The following is a 21,750-nucleotide window of genomic DNA, read 5'->3' on the forward strand; positions in this document are numbered from 1 at the left end:
TTTGGCTTTATTTATTGGGAGAATATTCTCTTACATTACATGTGTTTGGTCCCCCTATTCCCACTTCTAAATAATTCACTTTTCGTGAAGAATTATTAATTGTTGTTGTTGCTTTCGCATTTCTCCATCAATCTCTCCATGCTTGGTCCTCATCTACATCCTTTTGTAAATGTGTTCATCTGTTTATAAATGATTTTCTCGGATATTTTCCCTTGATGTTTTTTATTGATGTATGCTTGTTTAGTTGTTTTCATTTGGTTGGGTTTGTTTAGATTGTTTTCACTTTTTAACTTTGAAAATAACAGCAAGTTTGAGCTAACCTAAGTTGACTAGACCAAAACAATGTATTCACATGCGCTTAAGTTCGAATCGCCCTCTTCATAGTTTAAATTGAATTAAAAAACTGCTCGAATAGAAAAAGAAACCTTAAATAGTAAATACTCTAGCAATTATAATGTACATGCAAGAGTTTCAACAAGAAACAAAACCAAAATTGTGCAAATTAAGTAACATAAACCCAAAAAGATATAAATAAAAGAAAAAGAAGTGAGATAAGCCCTATGAGGCCAATTTCAACTTCTGGGATTTATTGTGGTTACAAAATTTCCTGTCCTATTTAAACGGTGCTAAATAGACAACAAAGAAAAGAACTCAACAGGCCAAGGCCATTATAATTATGGCTAAAATATGGTGCTCTTTGTGGATAATCACATGCCTTCAACTGTGCACTATCACCTTCTCCAAGCTTGAGCAAGTCCCAACACCTCCACTGCCAATCCTGCCCCTTCCCACATACGCCCAGCTCAAATGGCAGCAAAGGGAGATCATCATGTTCCTCCACTTCGGAGTGAACACATTCACCAACTCCGAATGGGGAACGGGGCACGAAAGCCCCGGAATATTCAACCCAGTCGGTCTTGACGCCAACCAATGGGCCAGAACAGCGTCGGACTCTGGCATATCACTGATGATACTGACTGCCAAACACCACGATGGGTTTTGCTTATGGCCTTCGAAGTACACGGATCACTCCGTGGCAAATAGTCTTTGGCGAAATGGTCACGGGGATGTTGTGCATGAACTGGTTGATGCAGCAAATCCCCGTGGGATTGATGTAGGGCTCTATCTCTCACCGTGGGATAGACATGATCGGAGATACGGGCATGAGATTGCCTACAACGAGTACTACTTAGCTCAACTGCAAGAGCTCCTAAGCAGGTAAGGCCCCGCTGCATTGATCAACTGATGTAACTCATGTCTGTTACAGAACATTAACCTTAATAGTTAAGAATACTAAACTTCTATTGATTTTTGTTTTTATTGTTGATAGGTATGGGGGTGTGAAAGAGATTTGGTTTGATGGGAATAAGGGGAAGAATGCCCCAAACATGTCCTATTATTTCACAGATTGGTTCTCCATGGTGAAGGAGTTGCAGAGCTCCATTAACATATTTTCGGATGCTGGTCCGGATGTTAGATGGGTTGGAAATGAGCAAGGGTTTGCCGGGAGTACGTGTTGGTCCACCATTAATCGGACCTCGCTATCAATTGGCAATGCAAGCATTGAAGAGTGAGTACCATTTTTTTTATTTTCTAGTTCACGGAAATTAATTTTCTTCTCTTTGTGATAAGTTCCCATCATTTTGGTTTATCTTGTTTTATATTTGTCTTTTTTCCAGACAATGCAATATTCTGAACAACTCTAGTTTACGAAAAAGTAGATGTAATTGAATGCAAGACGACTGATACGCTGTCTTAGTCAACTGTCCTAACCCACACCTGTCATTTGGTTTTGTTTAAGATGGAAGTGTATATGCTGGCGAGCACTGCCTAACTTACTAGCTTAATCCACCTCTGTCATTTTATTTTGTTTAAGATGGAGTGTTTTGTAGATTGCGAAACTCTTAGTATTAAAGATTAATTGAAGTTGTAGCTAGTTTAGTGATGGATGGTAAGTTAGAATTAGGGTAGATTCAGGATTCGATTCATTTCGATATATTTGGCTTAACGTGTGTACAGGGACACCGGTTGATTGATTGATGTTATTGTAGGAAAGTGATCTCTCTTAAATCTTAATCTACCACCTAACTGATGTCTTGTAATTGAATGAAGTTACCTCAACAAGGGCGATCCAAAAGGGACGGATTGGTTGCCGGCAGAGTGCGACGTTTCGATCCGAGATGGATGGTTTTGGCATAAATCAGAGTCACCCAAGAGGCTAAGCAAGCTACTTGAAATTTACTACAACTCGGTGGGGAGAAATTGTGTGCTGCTACTCAATGTGCCTCCTAATCCGACTGGTCTCATAGCCAACGAAGATGTTAAAAGACTAAGAGAATTCAGAAGTGCAATCGACACAATATTTTCTACCAATTTAGCCGAGAAATGTTCTATTAAAGTTAGTAGCCAAAGAGGAGGCAAAGGAGGAGGTTTTGGACCTGAAAATATGCTAGACAATGACCATTTGTGGACATATTGGGCTCCAAGGGATGATGGAAAGGAGAACCATTGGATTGAATTTAGAAGCACAGGATCAGATGAAGGGCTGAGATTCAATGTGATTCGGATCCAGGAGGCGATCGGGCTTGGTCAGAGGATCAAACGGCACGAAATTTACGTGGACGGTAAAAGAGTGGCAAATGGAACCACAGTAGGGCACAAGAGGCTTCACAGACTTGGAGGGGGAGTTATACATGGCAAAATTGTAAGAATAAAAATTGGAGATTCAAGAGGGCTGCCCTTAATTTCTTCCATTGGCCTGCATTTTGATCCCTTTTGGCACCCAATTGGGCAGCCATCGCAATAAAAATAGGGCTAAAACAATAAAAAATAAAATTGTAGGCTCTGAGAATTTCCTTTCGTTTTTTTATGCCTTTTCTGCATCTGTTGTCTGAAAGGGTTCTGTTTTTTTATAGCCAGCTGACCGGACTAGGATTCTCTTCTCTGCTCTTTCTATTCCCTTTCATTTCCTCTTTTCACATTCTCTTATTTTGTTTTTCTCTTGTTATGAAAAATTAATATAAGATGTTGACGTGGCTCAACCGTGACCGTTCAAATAGAAGGGAAGGGAAAAAAAGAAGGGAGAGAATCCTACTCACAATGGACCATGCTCTGCGTTTTCTGTAGACCAAGACAAAATTAAGGCACGTTTTCCAACAGTAATCGACTTCCTAAGTTCGTTTTGATTCCTTAACGACACATACGAAGAAATCACAGTTTGGCACAGGCAAAAATATCATTCTACACTCCAAACTTTTTATATTAGAGAAGCAAAATACACTTGTGAGGAGTGTATAATGATTTTTGAAGTGCCAATAACATTTTCCGAAAACAACAAAGGAAAGCTTGTGCGCAAGTCTCAAGTTGTGGTTAGTAGTTGAGCTTTTTTTTGTCAAAGGTTCAATTATTAGTAGTTAAGCAGGACCGAATACTTTCAAAAAAGGAGCCCGTATTTTCCATTTTGGACGACATTATTGATGGAGACGCATTACCTGCAACCTACAATATCGAATGCGAGTTCGGTAATGATTACTTTCTTAGAAATATAGTCAGAAACTTCGGTTGGGCTCGTTTACAAGGATAGGTTTCACCGCATGAGATAAAAAAGTTGTGTTTAACTTTTTGTGATGATTTGGTCAGGTGTCCTATCCAAGTTTTTCTCTGAGACTTGAATGAGGCATGTTCTTAAAAGACGAGTATAGAAGTAAAGAAGGAAACATTTGCTTATGCCATTGATGATACCATAAGTAAAGTGTACATAAATTGTACAGTGATGACACTGATGAGGAGCAAGTGAGCAACACACTGCATACAGTAGAGTTAAGTAGTAAACTAAATACCACAATCTTTTAGAAGAATGCACATAAAGGCCCCCATCAACGTGCAAGGTGACCATCGTCCTGCAGTTGACGCTTTCTCCTCATCACTTAGCTTGAATATGAAGCTGTCTAAACGCACAGCAGAAAATATCTTCATCTCCCTATAACTGAATTTCTTTCGGATACAAATTCTTGAACTCTCCGGCGTAGAATCACAAAATCTCTTTAGTATTTTGCATTCCTGTGTTCAAAGGATGTGCGAAGGATATGAATGCAATCAATATTTTCCTTCTTACTTGGAAGGCTGTGAATTTGAAAGGGCTTTCTTGATGCAAATGGCCATTTTCGTCGAGCCATCTATCTGGCCGAAACACTTCTGCATCATCCCCCAATAGATATTTCGTCGAGCCATCCCCCCTTTTGACACTAAATCCATCTGACCAAGTATCATCCGACAAGTCTTCGCATCCTATGATAGCATCCGACAGTTGGCTGCAAGCTTTGTATTCCATGGTGAGCACAACACACATTGGCTGGCCAAATTGCTGTGGCACATGCCCTCACCCCATAACTATTGCTTGGCAACAAGATACAATGAAATAATTTCATGAGCAACTGAGGACAAATTTCGAGTTCAGATTTTGGCTACCTGCCAAATAAAGTAAGAATCACGTGGTGATTAAGGCCTGAATATTAGAGCGTACCTCGGGAAAATTCTTCCAGCAACTGAGTTCATTCCATAAGCAAAATTATAGTTCTCATCCGTAAGAAAGATTTCTTTTGTAAACAAATAGACCACCATATACTGAATTTTTATCTCTCATTACAGTGATTCCCTGAAGCATGTGTCTTTGTCTCTAGATATATCGTTATTCAACTGATTCAAGATCCACAATAATCCCTCCATTTCGACGTTTGGTGATCCTCTCACGGAGAATTCAAGAACAAACCCATTGATTTCAATCATGCTACAGCCCGGGACTTCCTTTTTTATTCCTCTTTCTTTCATTAATGACTTGATTCTCTTTACGTCATTAAATCTACAAGCTTTGGCATATATATCGCACAAGTTCACATAAAAAGCATGGTTCAGAGGCTCCAAATCAATTAAATACTGTGCCACCCTTGCTCCTAACTCCACCTTTCCATGTATTTGACAACCTCCAAGTAATGCACCCCAAACAAATGTGTCTGGTTTCATTGGCATACTTCTTATACACTGTTCTGCCTCTTCAATCAGCCCGGCACGGCTGAGTATATCAACCATGCAAGCATAGTGATAGAGCTGTGGTTCAATTAAGTAAACATGCTTCATTGCATCAAAACACCAGCGACCTTTCTCTACAAAACCAGAATGAGCACAAGCTGAAAATAGCGCAACAAATGTCACATGGTTCGGCTTCACCCCGGTCGTTTCCATCTGTTTAAAAAGACCAAAAGCCTCATTACCAAACCCATGGAGAGCCATCACTGAAATCATAGCTGTCCATGCCAGGGTATCCTTCTTTGGCATTTCCTGGAATACCTCATATGCTTTGTCCACACATCCACACTTACCATACATGTCAACCAGCGCTGTCCCGATAACCACATCACTGTCCAAACCACTTCTCCTCAGATACCCATGAACCCATATCCCATGATCAATTGCACCAAGATGAGCACAGGCTGCTAGTACACTAGCAACTGTAATCTTATCCGGTCTAACTATATCACCACCGGTGATCTGCATTTCATGAAAAAGTTCCAAGGCCTCCTTTGGTCGTCCACCTTGAACAAACCCTGTGATCACGGAATTCCAGGTAAAAATGTTTCTCTTCTTCATCTTCCGAAACAGCTTCAATGCCTCATCAAGACTCCCACTTTTCAAATACCCCTTAATCATCGAGTTCCAAGAGACAACATCCCTCCCCGGCGTTTCATCAAACAGTTTACGTGCACTACTCAAAAACCCGCACGCAGAATACATACTCATCAAAGAATTCTGAACAAAAACATCACTGTCCAACCCATACTTAACGGCTTGACCATGGATGCTCCTTCCTGCGCCGCCATCAACCCTGCTCGTGCATTCTTTCACAAGGAACGGAAAAGAGAGACAATTCGGCGAAATCCCATCACAGAGCATCTGCTTATACAGCAACAAGGACCCAAAAGAAAGAGCTTCATCCCTGCCGCCGATCTTTCTACACGCATATGCTCTGATCATGACGTTATACACGTAGAGATTTGGGTTCTCTATGTTTCGAAAAACATCGATGGCGTAGCCTTGAGAACTCGAATCAGAAATGGCCGAGAAGAAAAGGAGACGAGTAATGAGAAAATTTTGGTCATCTTTGGGTAAAAGTGGAGACTTTATGATTTGGGTATGGATTTGTTTAAGCTCTCTCATGTTCTTGCATTCATGGAGCAAGTGTAGTAGTGTGCTCCTAGCACTTGCCATTTGGGTTTCAATCATCCTCTCTAAATACAGAGAGTTCTAAATTTGGGCGCGAGGCTCTTCTTGTGTTAACATGCTTTTTCTGAATAAAAAAAGGGAAGCAGCAGCGGGCCTACGATTTGAACTTGGGGTTCCTATTGTAAAAAAAGAAGGTTTTTTTAGATAAGAACAGAGCACGAAGCGCGTAAAAAAAAAGAAAAAAAAAGAAAAGAATTTATTCACTTAGTGGGTTTGTTATGCATATGTCAACAGATATCGGCATATGCTGAAGTAATTTAATGAGTTATATAGAGAACGTGTCAAGTACTATCAACGCAACATGTCGAGATATCCCTTGCATGTATTACATCAAACTTTTAGTATGTACAAAAGGGACGCGTACCAAACATTAGGAGGGTCATAAGAAGACCTTCACATGTATATTTTCAGACTCAAGTGGTCTTAGGACCACCTTGGTCCCTATTTCCATCCAACCCTACATAGAAGTGTTGTAGCCTATTTTATCTGACAATGGTGAGGGGGTAGGCGGCAAGGAGAAGAAAGAGTGAGAGATATGTGTTTGTAGAATTGTAGGGGAATGTGTGTGTTATTCCTCCCACATAGAGCCTTTATTTATAGTAGTAAAAGGAGATAAGATAATCTTTCATCCCCAAGGAATACAATATGTAATAGGAAATGATAACTAGAATCCAATCTAATCTAGGATTTATACAATCACACTTAAACTAGGAAAGTTTACAACACTCCCCCTTGAGTGTGTAAATACTCAAGGTAGATTTAGCATCATGCAGAAGTTGAGGAAGTCGACTCGTCGGCACTGATTCTAAGGAACAACGCTTATTTTCAATAAGGTAGAAACTTGCATAAGTTAATGAGTCTCACTTAAAAACCCTAAGGCTATGGCAAAAACCTGAGGAGAGACAAAATCCATAGTTTAAGGAAAAATGCGTGAGAAATGCAAAGTCAAAAGAAACGTCTACAGGACGTCATCAGGGATATGACCAGCCTAAGGTCGGTGCCTCGTTAAAACCTAGTTAGTTAGCAAAAATCCAATGGAAAAAATTCTCCTAATCGTAGGGGAAAATAGTACATTAAGATCAAGCAAGTATCTTCAGGATACTCCCCCCTGAGTTTGACACAATTTCAAAGAGAAAGAACAATGTTACAACTCAGAAAGTTTACGTATACCAATACCATGAACAAGCTTCTGAAACGTCGTCTTCAGCAGTGATTTGGCGAAGAGGTCCGCCAGATTGTCTTGTGAACAGATTTGTGTGACTTCAATCTTCTAATGCTCTTATTGTTGATGTGAAAAAAAAAACTTCGGCGCAATGTGCTTAGTGTTGTCTCATTTGATGTAACCCTTCTTGAGCTATTCGATGCATGCTGTGTTGTCTTCAAAGATTGTCGTCGGGACATCAACGGCGGGATAAAGATCGTAGGAGCTTCGAATATGGCCCACTACTGCTCTCAACCAAAAACATTCCCGAGTTACTTCATGTAAGACGAGAATTTCAACATGGTTAAAAAAAGTGGCAACTAAGGTCTGTTTAGTTTACCTCCAAGAGATTGTGGTGCCTCAAACGGTAAAGACATAACCCGTTTGAGAACACGCCTTGTGCGGATCAGATAAGTATCATGCGTCAGCATAACCAACAAGGCGAGAATCAACTCGAGAAGCAGAGGGTGCGGCATCACTCGGTGATCCATAGGGATAAAACAAGCCCAAATCTGTAGTACCCTTAAGGTAATGAAAGATGTCTTTCACACCAGTCTAGTATCTGCGTGTAGGTGCATTACTGTATCTTGCCAAAAGATTAACAGCAAAGGAGATGTCGGGTCTAGTGCATTGAGTTAAGCACAATAAAGCACCTATCACACTTAGATAAGGAACTTCAGGCTCCAAAATCTCTTCATCATCCTTATTCAGACGGAAGGGATCTCGTTTTGCATCTAGCAATCAAACAACCATAGGAGTACTCGAAGGCTTCGCTTTATTCTCATTAAAGCAGCGCAACACCTTTTGGGTGTAGTTCGATTAATGTACTAGAATTTCATCCGAACAATGCTCTATCTCGAGACCGAAACAATATTGAGTCTTACCTAAATCTTTCATCTCAAATTCCGACTTCAAGAGTTCCGATAAGGTTCATGTCATCGACATATACTGCAACAATCGCAAATCCGAAATGTGACTTCTTAATGAACACATAAGGGCATAGTTCGTTGTTCACATATCCTTGACTAGTTAAATATTCACTCAGACAATTATACCACATTCTTCCATATTACTTTAAACCGTAGAGTGAACGTCTCAGTCGAATTGAGAGCGTGTTTTGGAGTTTGGAAATATTTGAACCAGTCAATGTAAGTTCTTCAGGAACTTTCATATAAATTTTCGTATCAAGATCCCCATAGAGATATGCAGTTACTACGTCCATCAGCTGTATACTCATTTTTTCGGAAACTACCAAATTGATAAAGTAGCGAAAAGTAATCACATCCATAACGGGTGAATAAGTTTTGTCATAGTTAATCCAGCAGCATTGTGAGAAGCCTTGTGCAACAAGATGAGCTTTGTAACGCACAATATCGTTATTTTCATTACGTTTCCAAACAAAAACCCACTTGTAGCCAACGGGCTTCACATATGAAAGAGTAGGAGTTACATGTCCAAACACATTACGTTTCGCAAGTGAATCGAGTTCGACTTAGATTGCTCGTTCCCAGTTTGACCAATCAGTTCTACGTCGACATTCATCAACGGAATGCAGTTCAATGTCATCGCTCAACAAGATCTCAGTAGCTACTGCAAATGCTATTGCATCATTGACAATCATCTCATTTCTATGCCACACATCATCTAAGCTAACATAATATACTGGAATCTCACGATTCTTGAGAGGATGATTCGTCTCTTCAATGACATTTTCCATAATCTAGAATTTCCTCATGAGTTAGATATAATAAGTAAGCGATAGTTGGATTCATGGTAGGCTCTTCAGGACTTATGCCATGGATTTCCTCTTTCGAGGGTGTGAATCATTTGAACCAAGGGGTTTGCCACACTTTTGTATAGGGGCAGATGATTGGCTAGCCGCTAATGTACGTGGATCACCAAGATTGGGGTCCCGGGTTTCCAGGAGGGAAGTCTGTCGTACATTTGGCATATCCATCTTTGCATGTGTATTCGTAGCTGGAGTATGTGATCTTGTCACACATGCTAGATCGGTGAAAGCATCTGGCATACTTTGAGCTATGCTCTGGAGATCTACTATGCGATGCATTTCAGTTTCAGACTGAGCGGTGCGGGGATCTAAATGAGACAAAGTGGGGGTCGTCCATAATAATTTGTGTTGTTTTTCAGGAACATTGACGTTCTAATCTCCCCTTAACAACGAGAAGACTATCTCATAGAAGTGACAATCTGCGAAACGAGCGGTAAACAGATCACCTGTCAAAGGTTCTAAGTAACGAATAATCAAAAGAAAATCATATCCGATATAAATTCCCATCATTCGCTGAGGCCCCATTTTTGTACGTAAGGGCGGCGAGATTGGCACATATACCGCATAACCAAAAACGTGCAGATGCGATATATCGGGTTTATATCCGGTAACCAACTGAAGAGCACTAAATGGTTATGTCTCAACAAGCCTCAGGCTGACCAACTTTGTTGTGTACAATATTGCATGGCCTCAAGCAGCCATCGGGAGCTTGGTACTTATGACCAACGATTGATCAATCATTTGTAAGCGTTTAATGAAAACCTCTGCCAGGCCATTCTGGGTGTGAACATGGGGTACGAGATGTTCAACTTCAACCCTAACAGACATGCAATAGTCATCAAAAGTTTTAGATGTGAATTCTCCAGCATTATCCAATTGAATAGATTTGATTAGATAATCAGGGTGGTGAGCCCTGAGCTTGATAACCTGAGTCAACAGTTTGGAGAATGTAGCATTCCTTATGGATAACAAGCACACGTGTGACCAACGTGTGGAAGCGTCAACCAAAACCATAAACATAAAGTATCTAAATGGTCCGCAGGGAAGATGAATCGGTCCACAAATGTCCCCCTGAATCCGTTGTACAAAAATGGAAGGATTTAAACGAATCTTGTCATAAGAAGGCTTAGTAATAAGCTTTCCCATTGAATATGTTTGACATGAGATTCCTTGGATCGAACCTAAACTTCAGGTTAGTGGATGCCCGTGTGATGATTTAAGGATATGGCGCATCATTATTTGTCTAGGATGTCCCAAATGATCATGCCAAAATGTAATTTCGTGCGCAAACCCAGTAGTAAGGCCGGCCACATAGTGGCATTCTATGGGGCGTATGGTCGTAGTATACAGACCACTCGGGATATGCTCAATCTTCTCTAGAATACGCTTCTGGCCATATTCTTAGGAAGTTATGCACATAAATTCAACTCCATTTTCTACGTGGGTTTCGGTGTGGTAATTGTTATCTCTAATATCCTTTAAAATTAACAGTGTTCTTCCGAAACGTGGAGAATAGAGTGCCTCAGAAATGGTCAAGATTGTACCATTGGACAACATTATATGTGCCTTACCGTATCCTTCTATCAAGTTGGATGGGCCTGAGAGGGTTGTCAAAGGTGCATTCTTAGGTATGAAGTTAGTGAAATACATGCGTTCACGCAAAACTGTGTGCGTGGTTGCACTATCTGCCAAACAACTAACTTCCCTACTAGTCATATGTAGAATGAACAATTAATTTGAAGCAGTCACATGCATAAAAGTTCTAAAAACAAATATCAATTCAAAATAATTTCCTTTATTCAAGGATGGTAATTAATTAAAACTTAATATCCAAAAACAATCACCAACAAATAATCCAAACATAAAGAAAAATTGTTCAAAAATCAACCAAAAATAAAATGGGGGTTATGCCACTAGGTGGAATTCGGCCCCATTGTGCAATTTTAACTAACTAAAATTGTTTATGTCTAAGATTCTAATCTTCCATAAGGGTGGTATCCTCTTGAAAGTCAAAAACCTCCATCTTTGTAGTCTCCGGTTCGTTCACTTGCACTAAGTTTGATTCAAACTTCTTACGACAAGAATGATATTTATCTACAACATTCTTGGGAGCTCGGCAAACACGGGACCAATGGTCCGTTGAACCATAGCGATAGCACATATCCGCATCCATGGTTTCAAGTGCTTTGCCCTTATTCTTGAAGTTCGGGGCATTGGGAGCAAAGTTTGAGCGCTTATGGTCTTTGTTTCCTCCCTTTGATGGGCCTTGATTCTGTTGACCTTCGCAGGGTGGCTTCTGGCCGCCCCTACCACACCTCTTTTGGCATTTTGGGCATTGGTTTGTGCTATAATATGCTTTAGGCACAGCAGTCGCCCCAATAGGTCGAGCTTGATGATTCTTCGTCAACAGTTAGTTCTGCTTTTCAGCGAAAAGTAAAACAGAGATCAAATCTGAGAACTTAGTGAACTTCTAAGCTCTACATTGTTGCTGCAGGACAATATTAGAAGCAAAGAAAGTCAAATAGGTCTTCTATGTCAAAGTTTCGTTACAAAACTTGAGAAGTGATCGGATTTGACAAACTTTATAATTATATTCATTCATAGACTTAAATTCTTAGAAGCGCAAATGCTGCCAGTCATGTCTTGCTTCAAGCAAGAATATGTCCTTTTGGTGATCAAAACGATCAGCCAAAGCGACCCATAGTGCACGTGGATCATCCTCAGCAAGATATTCAGTTTGTAGAGCGTCATGAATATGTCTTCGAATGAAGATCATAACAGTGGCTTTTTCAGCTTCGCCAACATGGTTGTCCGTTTCTTCTTCAAAGACAAGACGCAAGTTCTTTGCAGTGAGGTGGAGCTTCACATCTTGGACCCACTTAAGGTAGTTCCTTCCAGAGATCTCTAAAGCGGTGAAGTCGAGTTTGTTCAAATTCGACATGTTCCTATCACAAAATAGATGGACAAGATGTGGTGAGTGTAATGGAGAAAAATCAATCCATTCACATAGGAGTAGAATATACAGGTTCTAATAGACATGTATTAGTTTAATTTTGCATGAAAAAACTTCGGCTTTTCATGGGTGATGTTTTTAAAGAAAACTTCAGATTTTCAAATAAGACATGTTTATAAGAAACTTCAGGTTTCAAAATAATTGTTCATATGTTCCTACATATGAACACAAATATACACAAAAATATGCAAAATATATACTTGTTCATAGAAAAAATATGCAAAAATATGAACTTCAGGCTTACCTCAAAACTGCAGTTAAACCAATTATATAACATAAAATGATTTTTTTTGGTCCAACTATAAATTTTGGTAGGTTAGATGTTAGATTAGCCACCGACAGGATTTGAACTCACACTATCATGCAAGGGCTCAATACCTTTCCACCACTGTAGGAAAGAACTACATGCATATATCATGAAATGATTCAATTGTGTGATATTGTAAGTTGGAATATAGTGATGTGAGTTTAGTTACTTTAATATTTGTGTTGGAGTTTTGAGACTCCTTGTCCCACATCAGGGAATATAGGCTTTCGAAGGACCTTTATATATGTCTTATCTTCTACACTAGTAGTTAGGATTTGGACAAGGGCCTTGGGCCTTGGAAGTTAAAATTAATCAGATTCACTAATTTTAATTTCGGATTAAGTTTTTTAATAAACATATTAATTAAAAAACGTTTTGATTAAGAGACACAACTTTTAGAAAGAGTTGTGTATTTTCAAATACGTTCAACATGTATTTGAAAGGGTGTAAACCAACCTATATATTTGTAATCTTAGTTTCCAAATAGAATCATCTTTTCTTCCTCATTCTCTTCCGCACAAAATTTTCATAGAGTAAACACACAAAACAATTCGTTAGAATTCTATAATCCAGTGCGGGTTGTAGAATTAGGTAGTTGTATCCTGGTCGAGCAGACGTTGTAGAACCACAAACACAAGAGTGGGACGGAAATATTGTTCAAATGACATAACTTTTGCGCTAGCCTCTACCTGTGGTTAATCAAGTTAGTACTATTTTAATTCTTGTATTTATTTATGTATTTCATTATGTATAGTAAGTATTTTTTTGTTAATAAAGTATTAAAATTGCAAGTTCTGTTATTTCTATTATTTTTATTTATTTCTTAATTGTTCTCTAACAATTTGTGATGAACTATATTATAAGAATCAAACTCATCAACTCACTGATCATACTCAACAATTGTAAAAACGTTTAATAAACTCAAATATTCCAAGTCATTGGATGAGTAATTATCAACGCAAATGCTGGACTTGAGTGAGCAGGGCCTTCCCAAATGTGTGGACAACATCAGGCATAACCAACTGATAAAGTAACTGAAACACGAATAAGGACCCAACTGTAATTAATTATCAATTAAAACATGGTTTAATTGATTAATTATAAGGAAATATGACTGGCCTGGGCAAAGTAGGATTCTCTCCTCTCTTTTTTTTCCCTCCCATTCCCTTCCCTACTATATGAATGGTCACGGTTAAGCCACGTCAACATCTTATATTAATTTTTTATAGAAAGAGAAAGACAAAATAGAGAATATGAGAAGAGGAGATGGAAAAAGAAGGGGAGATAATTCTAGTCCGGCCTGGGCTGACAACTTCTTTTCTAAAAAATAAAAAATACTAGATATGTTTTCATCTGTATTTTTCAACGGAGTTTAGATTTAGATTAGGATGCCAAAGATGTTTGAGACACAAAGGATGGTATCTTATTGTTCTCTCCCACTCTTTTAGCATAGGGTTTAAACATGATTATCTTTGTATATAGTGATTAGGCCACGAGATGGGAGAGAGAGCGTTATTGTGTTTTTTTTTTCTCTTTTATTTACAAAGAGAGGGACAACTAATGGCAAGCTACAATTATCCATCCTCTTCGGGCCTGAAGAGGATATGGGGAATTTCATCCTACATGTGATCACAGTCAACCAAACTCGCAAGCTCAGAGCATCGAACTCGAGACCTCCCATATTTTTTGTTTATTGAGGAACCCTAGTTTGCACCCTTACCACTGGGCCACAAGATGGGAGATGGAAAGCGTTATTGTGTTTTTTTTGGCTAGTGTCCATAATTCAAGTCTAACGTGACTGGTAACAACCAAGCTCTCAAATAATCAATGTAAGGTAGAACTCATAAAAGCTGACCAACTTTTCCAAATGTGGAGATCTATTATCCAAATTTGATAGATTTTGAAAGCTGCCCATCGACCACAAGGGTAAATTTGTTTTTAGGTCGCAAAATATATTATTCAAAATTAGAATTGAGGCAATCAATATTTTGTGTTTTAAGAAAATGTCGATAAAGAGAAATATTGGGATGGAGTATTGATCTTAGTTGGCGAGGCAAATTATTTTTTTGTCTTGGTTGAACGGAAGAACTTATTCAATTGACTCGTGCTAGCAAATGAAATGACTACTTACCTATGTTAAAATATAAAATTATTTGGTGACTTAAACCAAATTTTATGTTCCGAAAAATAGGAGAAGTGGAAAAGATACAACCCTATCGAACTATTAACTCAAACAATTTACGCTCTGATGACGACGTACAAACATGATCATGTGTTTATATATGAGGATGCTTGCATAGCTTATAAATAAACCACATAAGAGTGCTCGCCGTTGTGTCTCTTCCGGCAGCAATGAGACAAAGGATCAAGTCGCTCAAGTATTTCGGATCGGTCTCTTGAGATTCCAAAAGCCTTGAAATGATGTATCCTTTCCTTAACTGCCAATATTGCCAATCATCCACATTACTTAATTAATTAATCATTTGATCTGGAATTAATTTGTTGAAAAAATTTGTCATTTAGTAGTATGGTCTAGTGGTTCGATTCTCACCAAAGACGAATTTGAACCATATTATTACTAGTTTACTCTCTCATCCCATGGTGTACATAATATCGTTTGTTAAAAAAAAAAATTAATAATAAATAAAATAAAATAAAATAAAAAACAAATGAAAAAAGGTAAACGATTTTGGGGGCCTTTAGTTTTGGTGGATGGCCATAGGCACGTGGTTTGGTGACATAGCAGTGAGAACGGGGATCGGAATTCAGAAGTGGTCCAAAAGACTAGGACATTAATAATGAGAAGCGATCGGCATGGTTACTAAAAATATGAAAAATTTTATTTGAACTCTTATAATTTTTTTTTTTTATATTTAAATTATTTTTAATTAAAAATAATATCTCTAAATTCAAATTTACTATCTAATTTACCCTCACAAACTCAATTCAACATGTAAATTTATCTTTACATCCATTTAAAAGATAAAATTTCCAATTAAATAATTTTTAATTAAAGAACTGATATCTTTTTAATCCCAAATTGAATAAAATCCCAAATTGCATAAACATAAAGCAGTATGGCGTGCTTTCATTAATGTAATACAACATTACGTCGTAGTTGATGTAGTACAATACTATGACATATAGGAATTAATAGAATTTCTTGAGATGATGTGCCCCGTTACTAGAGTTGCGTACATCACTATGGCTCCAATGTCTGCTGCTGTTGATTTGTTTGTACTTTGGTGTTTGTGTGTTACTTGCTGCCTCCTAATGAACCAATTTTCAATTATTCCATGATCTAAGGTAAGTGATAGCAAACCACATGCTGATTTACTTTCGTAAGTGGTAGCAAACCCTTTTTTCTTTAGGTTAGCCCTAGATTTTCAACCATGTTGATGGAGTGCATTCGAGGAAACCAAATTGGTAGGGGAGGCTTCGCCACCATTTACACAATGAAACACAATAACTCATCTTTTCAACTTTCAGCGTTGATGGTTGTAAATTGAAATTTAAAAACCCATCTTCTCAACTCTAAAAAAAAATTGAAATCAACCGAAAAAAAAATTGCACAAATCAATTCATACATTAGTTGGAGGATTTAAAACTTCAAAATCACCATCCACCGATAAAAAAAAATTAAAAATAATAGTATGTTTTCTCTATAAGAGCTCTTAGGATTTTAGCTGGAATGAACATAGGACAAACATTGCATGAAGCTAGGGTTTAACAATTGGGTATGAGTTTATTGATAAATTTTAGTTTTATTGTTAATCCTACCGTGTATTTGATGGTAATTATGCAATAGATAAGAAAGACAATTCACATTTAAAATTTAAGTTGAGTATAAAAAGATGTTATATGGGTTCAAATAACTAAAAAATAAAAGCTAAAATAAAAAGTTGGTTTCTTATAATCATGACTTTGAGTACTAATTTTACAAGAATAGTAAGAATTAAAATTCTTGATGATTTTAAAAGAAAATAAAAAAATAAAAAAACTAAATTTCTGTTATGAGCTAGGACAAAATGTATTCTGTTGGAGTTTTAATTGGGTATTTCAAAATATTACCGATGTTTGACATCTATAGATTTATTGTGGCATCTTAATTCTCTGTTAATGATATATTAAAGATGGCTCCAATCAAGATCCAATTCTACGACAAAATTAAATTTCCTCACTCCACAACTAATAGGAAGGAAATTTTCTCCTAGTCAGATGATCATTATTTTTTTCTTTTTGTTTACAAATACCCAATAATTCAAAATTTAAATGAAAACAAAAATATCATATATTGCAAAATTAATTTTTGATAACCAAAATGACTTTGTGAATGTAACCAGCACTGTAGTTTTTTTTTTTTTTTATTTGTTGTGATATAACGATTGAGTATATATAATCATAGGACTTACAATTGTGATCGTCAAATACGTAAAGAAGGCTTCATTGTAATAACTCTTTTTTATTTATCAAATACAATAGTATTCTCTCATATATTAGGCAGATGCATGTGGTTCAATATTCTAATTGATAGATTGTTGAGTTTTCACTCGTATGTTTCTGATTCGAAACTACTCTCCTCATAAACTATTCTAATAATAATAATAATTTTAAAAAGACAAATTGCATGGGGAAGGAAAATATGTTTAAGGCATCTAATTAAGGTCTTGGAGAAGCATGCACATAAAGTCCCCCGTCTATATGGAGGCTGATTTTGGTCAAGTAATGGGCCACTTTCTTCTCTTCACTCAGCTTGAATTTGTAGCACCCTAAAAGCACGGCACAGATGAGCTTTGTCTGCCTATAGGCAAAGTCCTTTCCTATACAAATTCTTGGCCCCGCCTGTGTACGATAACGACAAGTGTAAATATATATATATGTCAAAATTCTTCAGAAATAAGATCATCCTTTGTGCATGCGTTTTAATAAAATGTAACATGTCTAATGGTGATCAAAATCATATCAACATGTTTGTTTCTTACGTACATTAAAGGCTGTGAATTTGAAAGGGCTTTCTTGCTGGAAAAGACCATTTTCGTTGAGCCATCTCTCTGGCCGAAATTCTTTTGCATCATCACCCCACAGATATTTCATCCTGCCCATTCCGTAAACATGGTATCCCACAAAATTGCCTTTTTTGACGCTAAATCCATCTGGCCAAGTATCATCAGCTAAACAAACTTTTGCGTTCTACATATGACAGCACGCATTGTGTATATTAACTTATTATATAGTTAAAAAGTAACACATAACGATTCAAATACAGAAAAGTGAGGAAGTATTTGAAGTATTCGTGCATGCATTTTAATTTAGATGATAAATACTAAATTACCAATGGAACTGCAGGGTAGAGCCTGAGTGTCTCAGACAAAGCTGCATGTAGATACTGCATTTTTTCTAGAGCTTCTTCAGTAAGGCTGGCAGCAACCTCATCAATGCATGAACTATCTTCCAGACTTGTTGCCTCTCTAACTTCTTGTGCAACCTTTTCTTGTATATGAGGATGCTTGCATAGCATATAAATAAACCACGTAAGAGTGCTAGCCGTTGTGTCTCTTCCAGCAGAAATGAGACAAAGGATCAAGTCTCTCAAGTACTTTGGATCGGTCTCTTGAGATTCCAAAAGCCTTGAAATGATGTCTTCTTTCTTTAACTGTCAATATTGCCAATCATCCACACTACTAACTTTATTATTCAATTACAATAATACTACTTATACTAAATTAATTACTCATTCTGGAATTAATATAACAAATCATGGAGTGGAAGGTTAATTACTCACTGCCAGTAGCTCATCTTCTGATGAATTATCTGTTTCAATCTTTATTTTGATTAAGTTATAAACAAATTGATCTATCACTTTGATATTCTTCCTTAGCAGTGCTTCTGATCCAATGTTTAAGAACCTTTTGATCTTCCACGAGAAATCAACATAACGATAGATGGTCATTTCGTTTGCTACATCAAAAGCATGGGCAAACCGAGTACCTTCTTCATTTGTTCCATCCATGGTGTCTAGTTCAATTCCAAGCAGAATCTTGACGATTGAGTCTAAGGTTGCTTTCATAAACAATTCCTTCGTCCCAAAAAGAAAACGCCAAGAATTATATATATGTGTTGTATTTATATACAAGAATTAGGAACCTTATTCAAGGATCATTTTTACGAAAATTAACCGAATCTCAAAATCATTTAGTCAATAAATAGACGTACACAAGGTTTTAAAAGACGAATGTTCATAATGATAATCAAATGGTCAAACGATTTTGGATTTTAATGAATTTTTTTTACAAGGTTGATTCTTGGATGGAGATCTAAAAACTAAATGGTTTCAGTTATTTAACCCTCACTGCAGAGTGCTCCAGGTTTTGCTACAGTGTCGTGGGATCTCCTTATGAAACTCCTCATATGTACAAGGAATTAATTCTAATCATGCTATAAATGTTATTATTGAAACATGGCAAACTTACTTGGATCTCCATTGCTTTGTTGCAGGTTGCAGCTTCAGAAATTATCCGTGCAAGTTTTATTGCATTGGTTTTGAAGACTGTACTGCTGAAGTCTTTCACAATTTTGGTTGTTAATTCATTGCTCGATACCTTTTTTTGATGCAACCATTTTTCTCCGTCCACAGCAAAGATCCCGTCTCCTAAAAGATCTGACAAAATGCCGTAGTGGTACCAACCCTGCAGCAGGTCAGGAATTGGGACTTCTGTTATTAGATAACTAAGGTAATTAACTAACATAAATATTTTCCTTATATATAGAATCATTAAGATGTTCACCCTTCAAATGTACCTTGCCGTAGTTTGCAAAGTTTGTTTTGAGGATGTATTCAACATTTGCAGGATCCGTGGTGACAACGTAATCTATGAGCACATTGTACGCCCTGTAAGTTTTGTGTTTGTGTTCAAACTCGGTCATGTAATGGTGCAGCCTAGGGAAGTTGACGAGGGTGTTTAAGAAATTTGTGACGACAGGATGGTATCTCTTTTTCTTCTCAGCACCCAACCTTCTAGCACGGGATCTTATCACAATCACAGTTAAAATTACAACCGCTAAACTCATTGCTATGAGAGGAGGTAAGGGAAAGGAAAGAACATCCATGGCAGTCGGGAGGATGGTGAAGAACGTACCTGCAGAAACACTTTGTAGTACCTATATTAATATATAGAAGAGTACTGCTGTAAAATCCTGTGAAGTGTGTGGATGCCTCAGCGGTAGTACGGAACAAGATTGGCGCAGTTAGTGGAAAGCAAGGCCGGTGAGTTTTTGTTTGCAACACATCTTTTCTATCGTTTAGCATGAGCATCTCCAACAATGCTAGCTATTTTTTTTTATTAATTATCCATCCCCTACAGTATTTTATTATTTCGACTTTTCACACTCTTTCCGTTTACCTATTTTTGGGTCTCTTTCTCGCTCACCTCTCCTCCTTTCCTTTCGCCGGGTTGGAATCAATCCAAAAATCGTGGACTCCCAATTGCCACCACCAGAAATCCCGTCTCTCTCTTCCTTTCCTTTCTCCCACCTGAAATCAAGCAAAAATCGAAGAGCCATCTCTCTCTTCATCCTATCTTAAACGAGTTGTTTCATCGCAACTCTAATTTTGCTGAGGTGGGAATCGATACGAACGGAATAGAGGAGAGTGCTTGTCAATCGAGTTCAGAGAGAGAGCTGAGAGGGGGAAGCGATGGAGGAAGGATAGAGAAGGGTTTAATATTATTGTAAGTTTAACTTGTGTTAAATTCTCTCTCCATTTGGTGTTAGATTTTGTTGAGAATGAGTATCATATTGATAGGAGGAGGGACCTTGCATGGGCTTATAAGAAGTTGGGCTACTTCTCATATTGCCAATTGGTTTTATGGTGGAACCTCAACTTCTTCATGGAATTAGAGCAGGTTGTCCCATGTGTGAAGCCAAACGGCCACATGCGGTCCACGTCATCCCGTTTTATTGTCCACATGTGAGGCTTGAAAATTTGCCACACGTTAGCGGGCGTGTTGAGAATGGGTCTCACATTGATGGGAGGAGGGACCTTGCATGAGCTTATAAAAGGTTGGGCTACTCTTAATATTGTCAATTGGTTTTATAGTGGAACCACAAATACTCCCCATATTACCAATTAGTTTTATAGTGGAACCTCAACTTCTTCAAATTTAACAAGCAACAGTCCATTTTGCTAGTTTAAACTAGAGGATAGCTAGTCCCTTGTTGGTGGGAGGAGGAATAGAATTTAAAAGGGTAAAAAGTCAAAGAAAAAATATAGACATCCATTCAAGATCTAAGTTCAAGGTTTGCAAGAAGATTATGTGAACTACCCGAAATGTACAAATGAGGATTTGGACTAACCAAAATATTTGAAGGAGGATTTGAACAAACAGTCTTATTTGAATGAGGATTTAAGCATCGTTTCTTGTTATATCGCTCTATTACATAAATGTATAATGAGCAAAGTTTTAAAAGACGCTAACTGCTAATCAAACAACGGACATGACTTAACGCTTAGACCAACTCCAATGGTGGGCTAAAAGCCAAATTACCCCCCCAAAATGTCCCCCCAAACGCACTCCAACCCAAGGGGAAATTTTGAGCTAAATGCTAAATGCTAAACCAATGCCAAATTCCCCCCGAAATTTAGCCCAAAAATCGGGATGGACTCTACCCAATATTTATCGGAATTTAAATTTTTTTAGATTAAAATGTTCATAAAATTAATTTACGATAGTCTACATATTTATTTTTAAAAAAATTAATTAATTTAACAAAAAAAATAGCCTAAATTCATTCTTTAATAATTCCGGGCTAAAATTTTAGGGTAGAATGGTTGGAGTAGAAAAACTGTTTTTGGGCTAAAAGCTAAATTTTTCGGGCTAAAAAATTTGACTTGTAGCCCAACCATTGGAGATGGTCTTAGGCTGGACTAGACGGATTTAAATAAGTTTATTATATATCCTATAAATAAGTACCTATTTAGTATATAGCATATAATATGAAAAATATTGATTATAAAAACACATAATATATAAAAATATTGATAAATTTTTTTATTAGTTTGTTGAATTTTATGGTAAGAGATAAAAATCTAAATTAATACGAGTTCTTAGTATTATATGGAATATTTTTTAAGGTTTGTATGAATTTATAATGAATTTTCAGAAAAT

At 37.4% G+C, this 21,750-nt stretch overlaps 2 protein-coding genes and 1 pseudogene across 4 annotated transcripts; 1 reads left to right on the forward strand and 2 right to left on the reverse strand.

Annotated features, from left to right (window-relative positions):
- Window positions 1-98: 98 nt before the first annotated feature.
- On the forward strand, window positions 99-2,942 carry LOC137720898 (alpha-L-fucosidase 1). The gene is made up of 3 exons (XM_068460020.2): window positions 99-1,218; window positions 1,331-1,570; window positions 2,113-2,942. The coding sequence occupies exons 1-3, from the start codon at window positions 677-679 to the stop codon at window positions 2,804-2,806; spliced, it is 1,476 nt and encodes a 491-aa protein (XP_068316121.2). The 5' UTR covers window positions 99-676; the 3' UTR covers window positions 2,807-2,942.
- Window positions 2,943-4,250: 1,308 nt separating this feature from the next.
- LOC137721564 (pentatricopeptide repeat-containing protein At5g66520 pseudogene) lies at window positions 4,251-6,354 on the reverse strand (annotated as a pseudogene). The gene is made up of 2 exons (XR_015961638.1): window positions 4,523-6,354; window positions 4,251-4,389 (listed from the first exon to the last, which is right to left on the reverse strand). The product of XR_015961638.1 is annotated as a pentatricopeptide repeat-containing protein At5g66520 pseudogene (transcript).
- Window positions 6,355-17,028: 10,674 nt separating this feature from the next.
- Window positions 17,029-19,899, reverse strand: LOC137719627 (cytochrome P450 704C1-like). Of its 2 annotated transcripts, XM_088692601.1 has the most exons (7): window positions 19,723-19,899; window positions 19,385-19,613; window positions 19,057-19,272; window positions 18,369-18,662; window positions 17,919-18,239; window positions 17,573-17,776; window positions 17,029-17,428 (listed from the first exon to the last, which is right to left on the reverse strand). In XM_088692601.1, the coding sequence occupies exons 1-7, from the start codon at window positions 19,896-19,898 to the stop codon at window positions 17,246-17,248; spliced, it is 1,623 nt and encodes a 540-aa protein (XP_088548727.1). In that variant the 5' UTR covers window position 19,899; the 3' UTR covers window positions 17,029-17,245. The 2 variants fall into 2 exon arrangements, with proteins under 2 accessions (XP_088548727.1, XP_068314769.2); XM_068458668.2 differs by lacking the exon at window positions 19,723-19,899 and having other exon boundaries at window positions 19,385-19,722.
- Window positions 19,900-21,750: the final 1,851 nt, after the last annotated feature.

The sequence above is a fragment of the Pyrus communis genome, chromosome 1 (assembly GCF_041283825.1).
Source record: "Pyrus communis isolate YQ-2024b chromosome 1, ASM4128382v1, whole genome shotgun sequence".
Taxonomy (NCBI): domain Eukaryota; kingdom Viridiplantae; phylum Streptophyta; class Magnoliopsida; order Rosales; family Rosaceae; genus Pyrus; species Pyrus communis.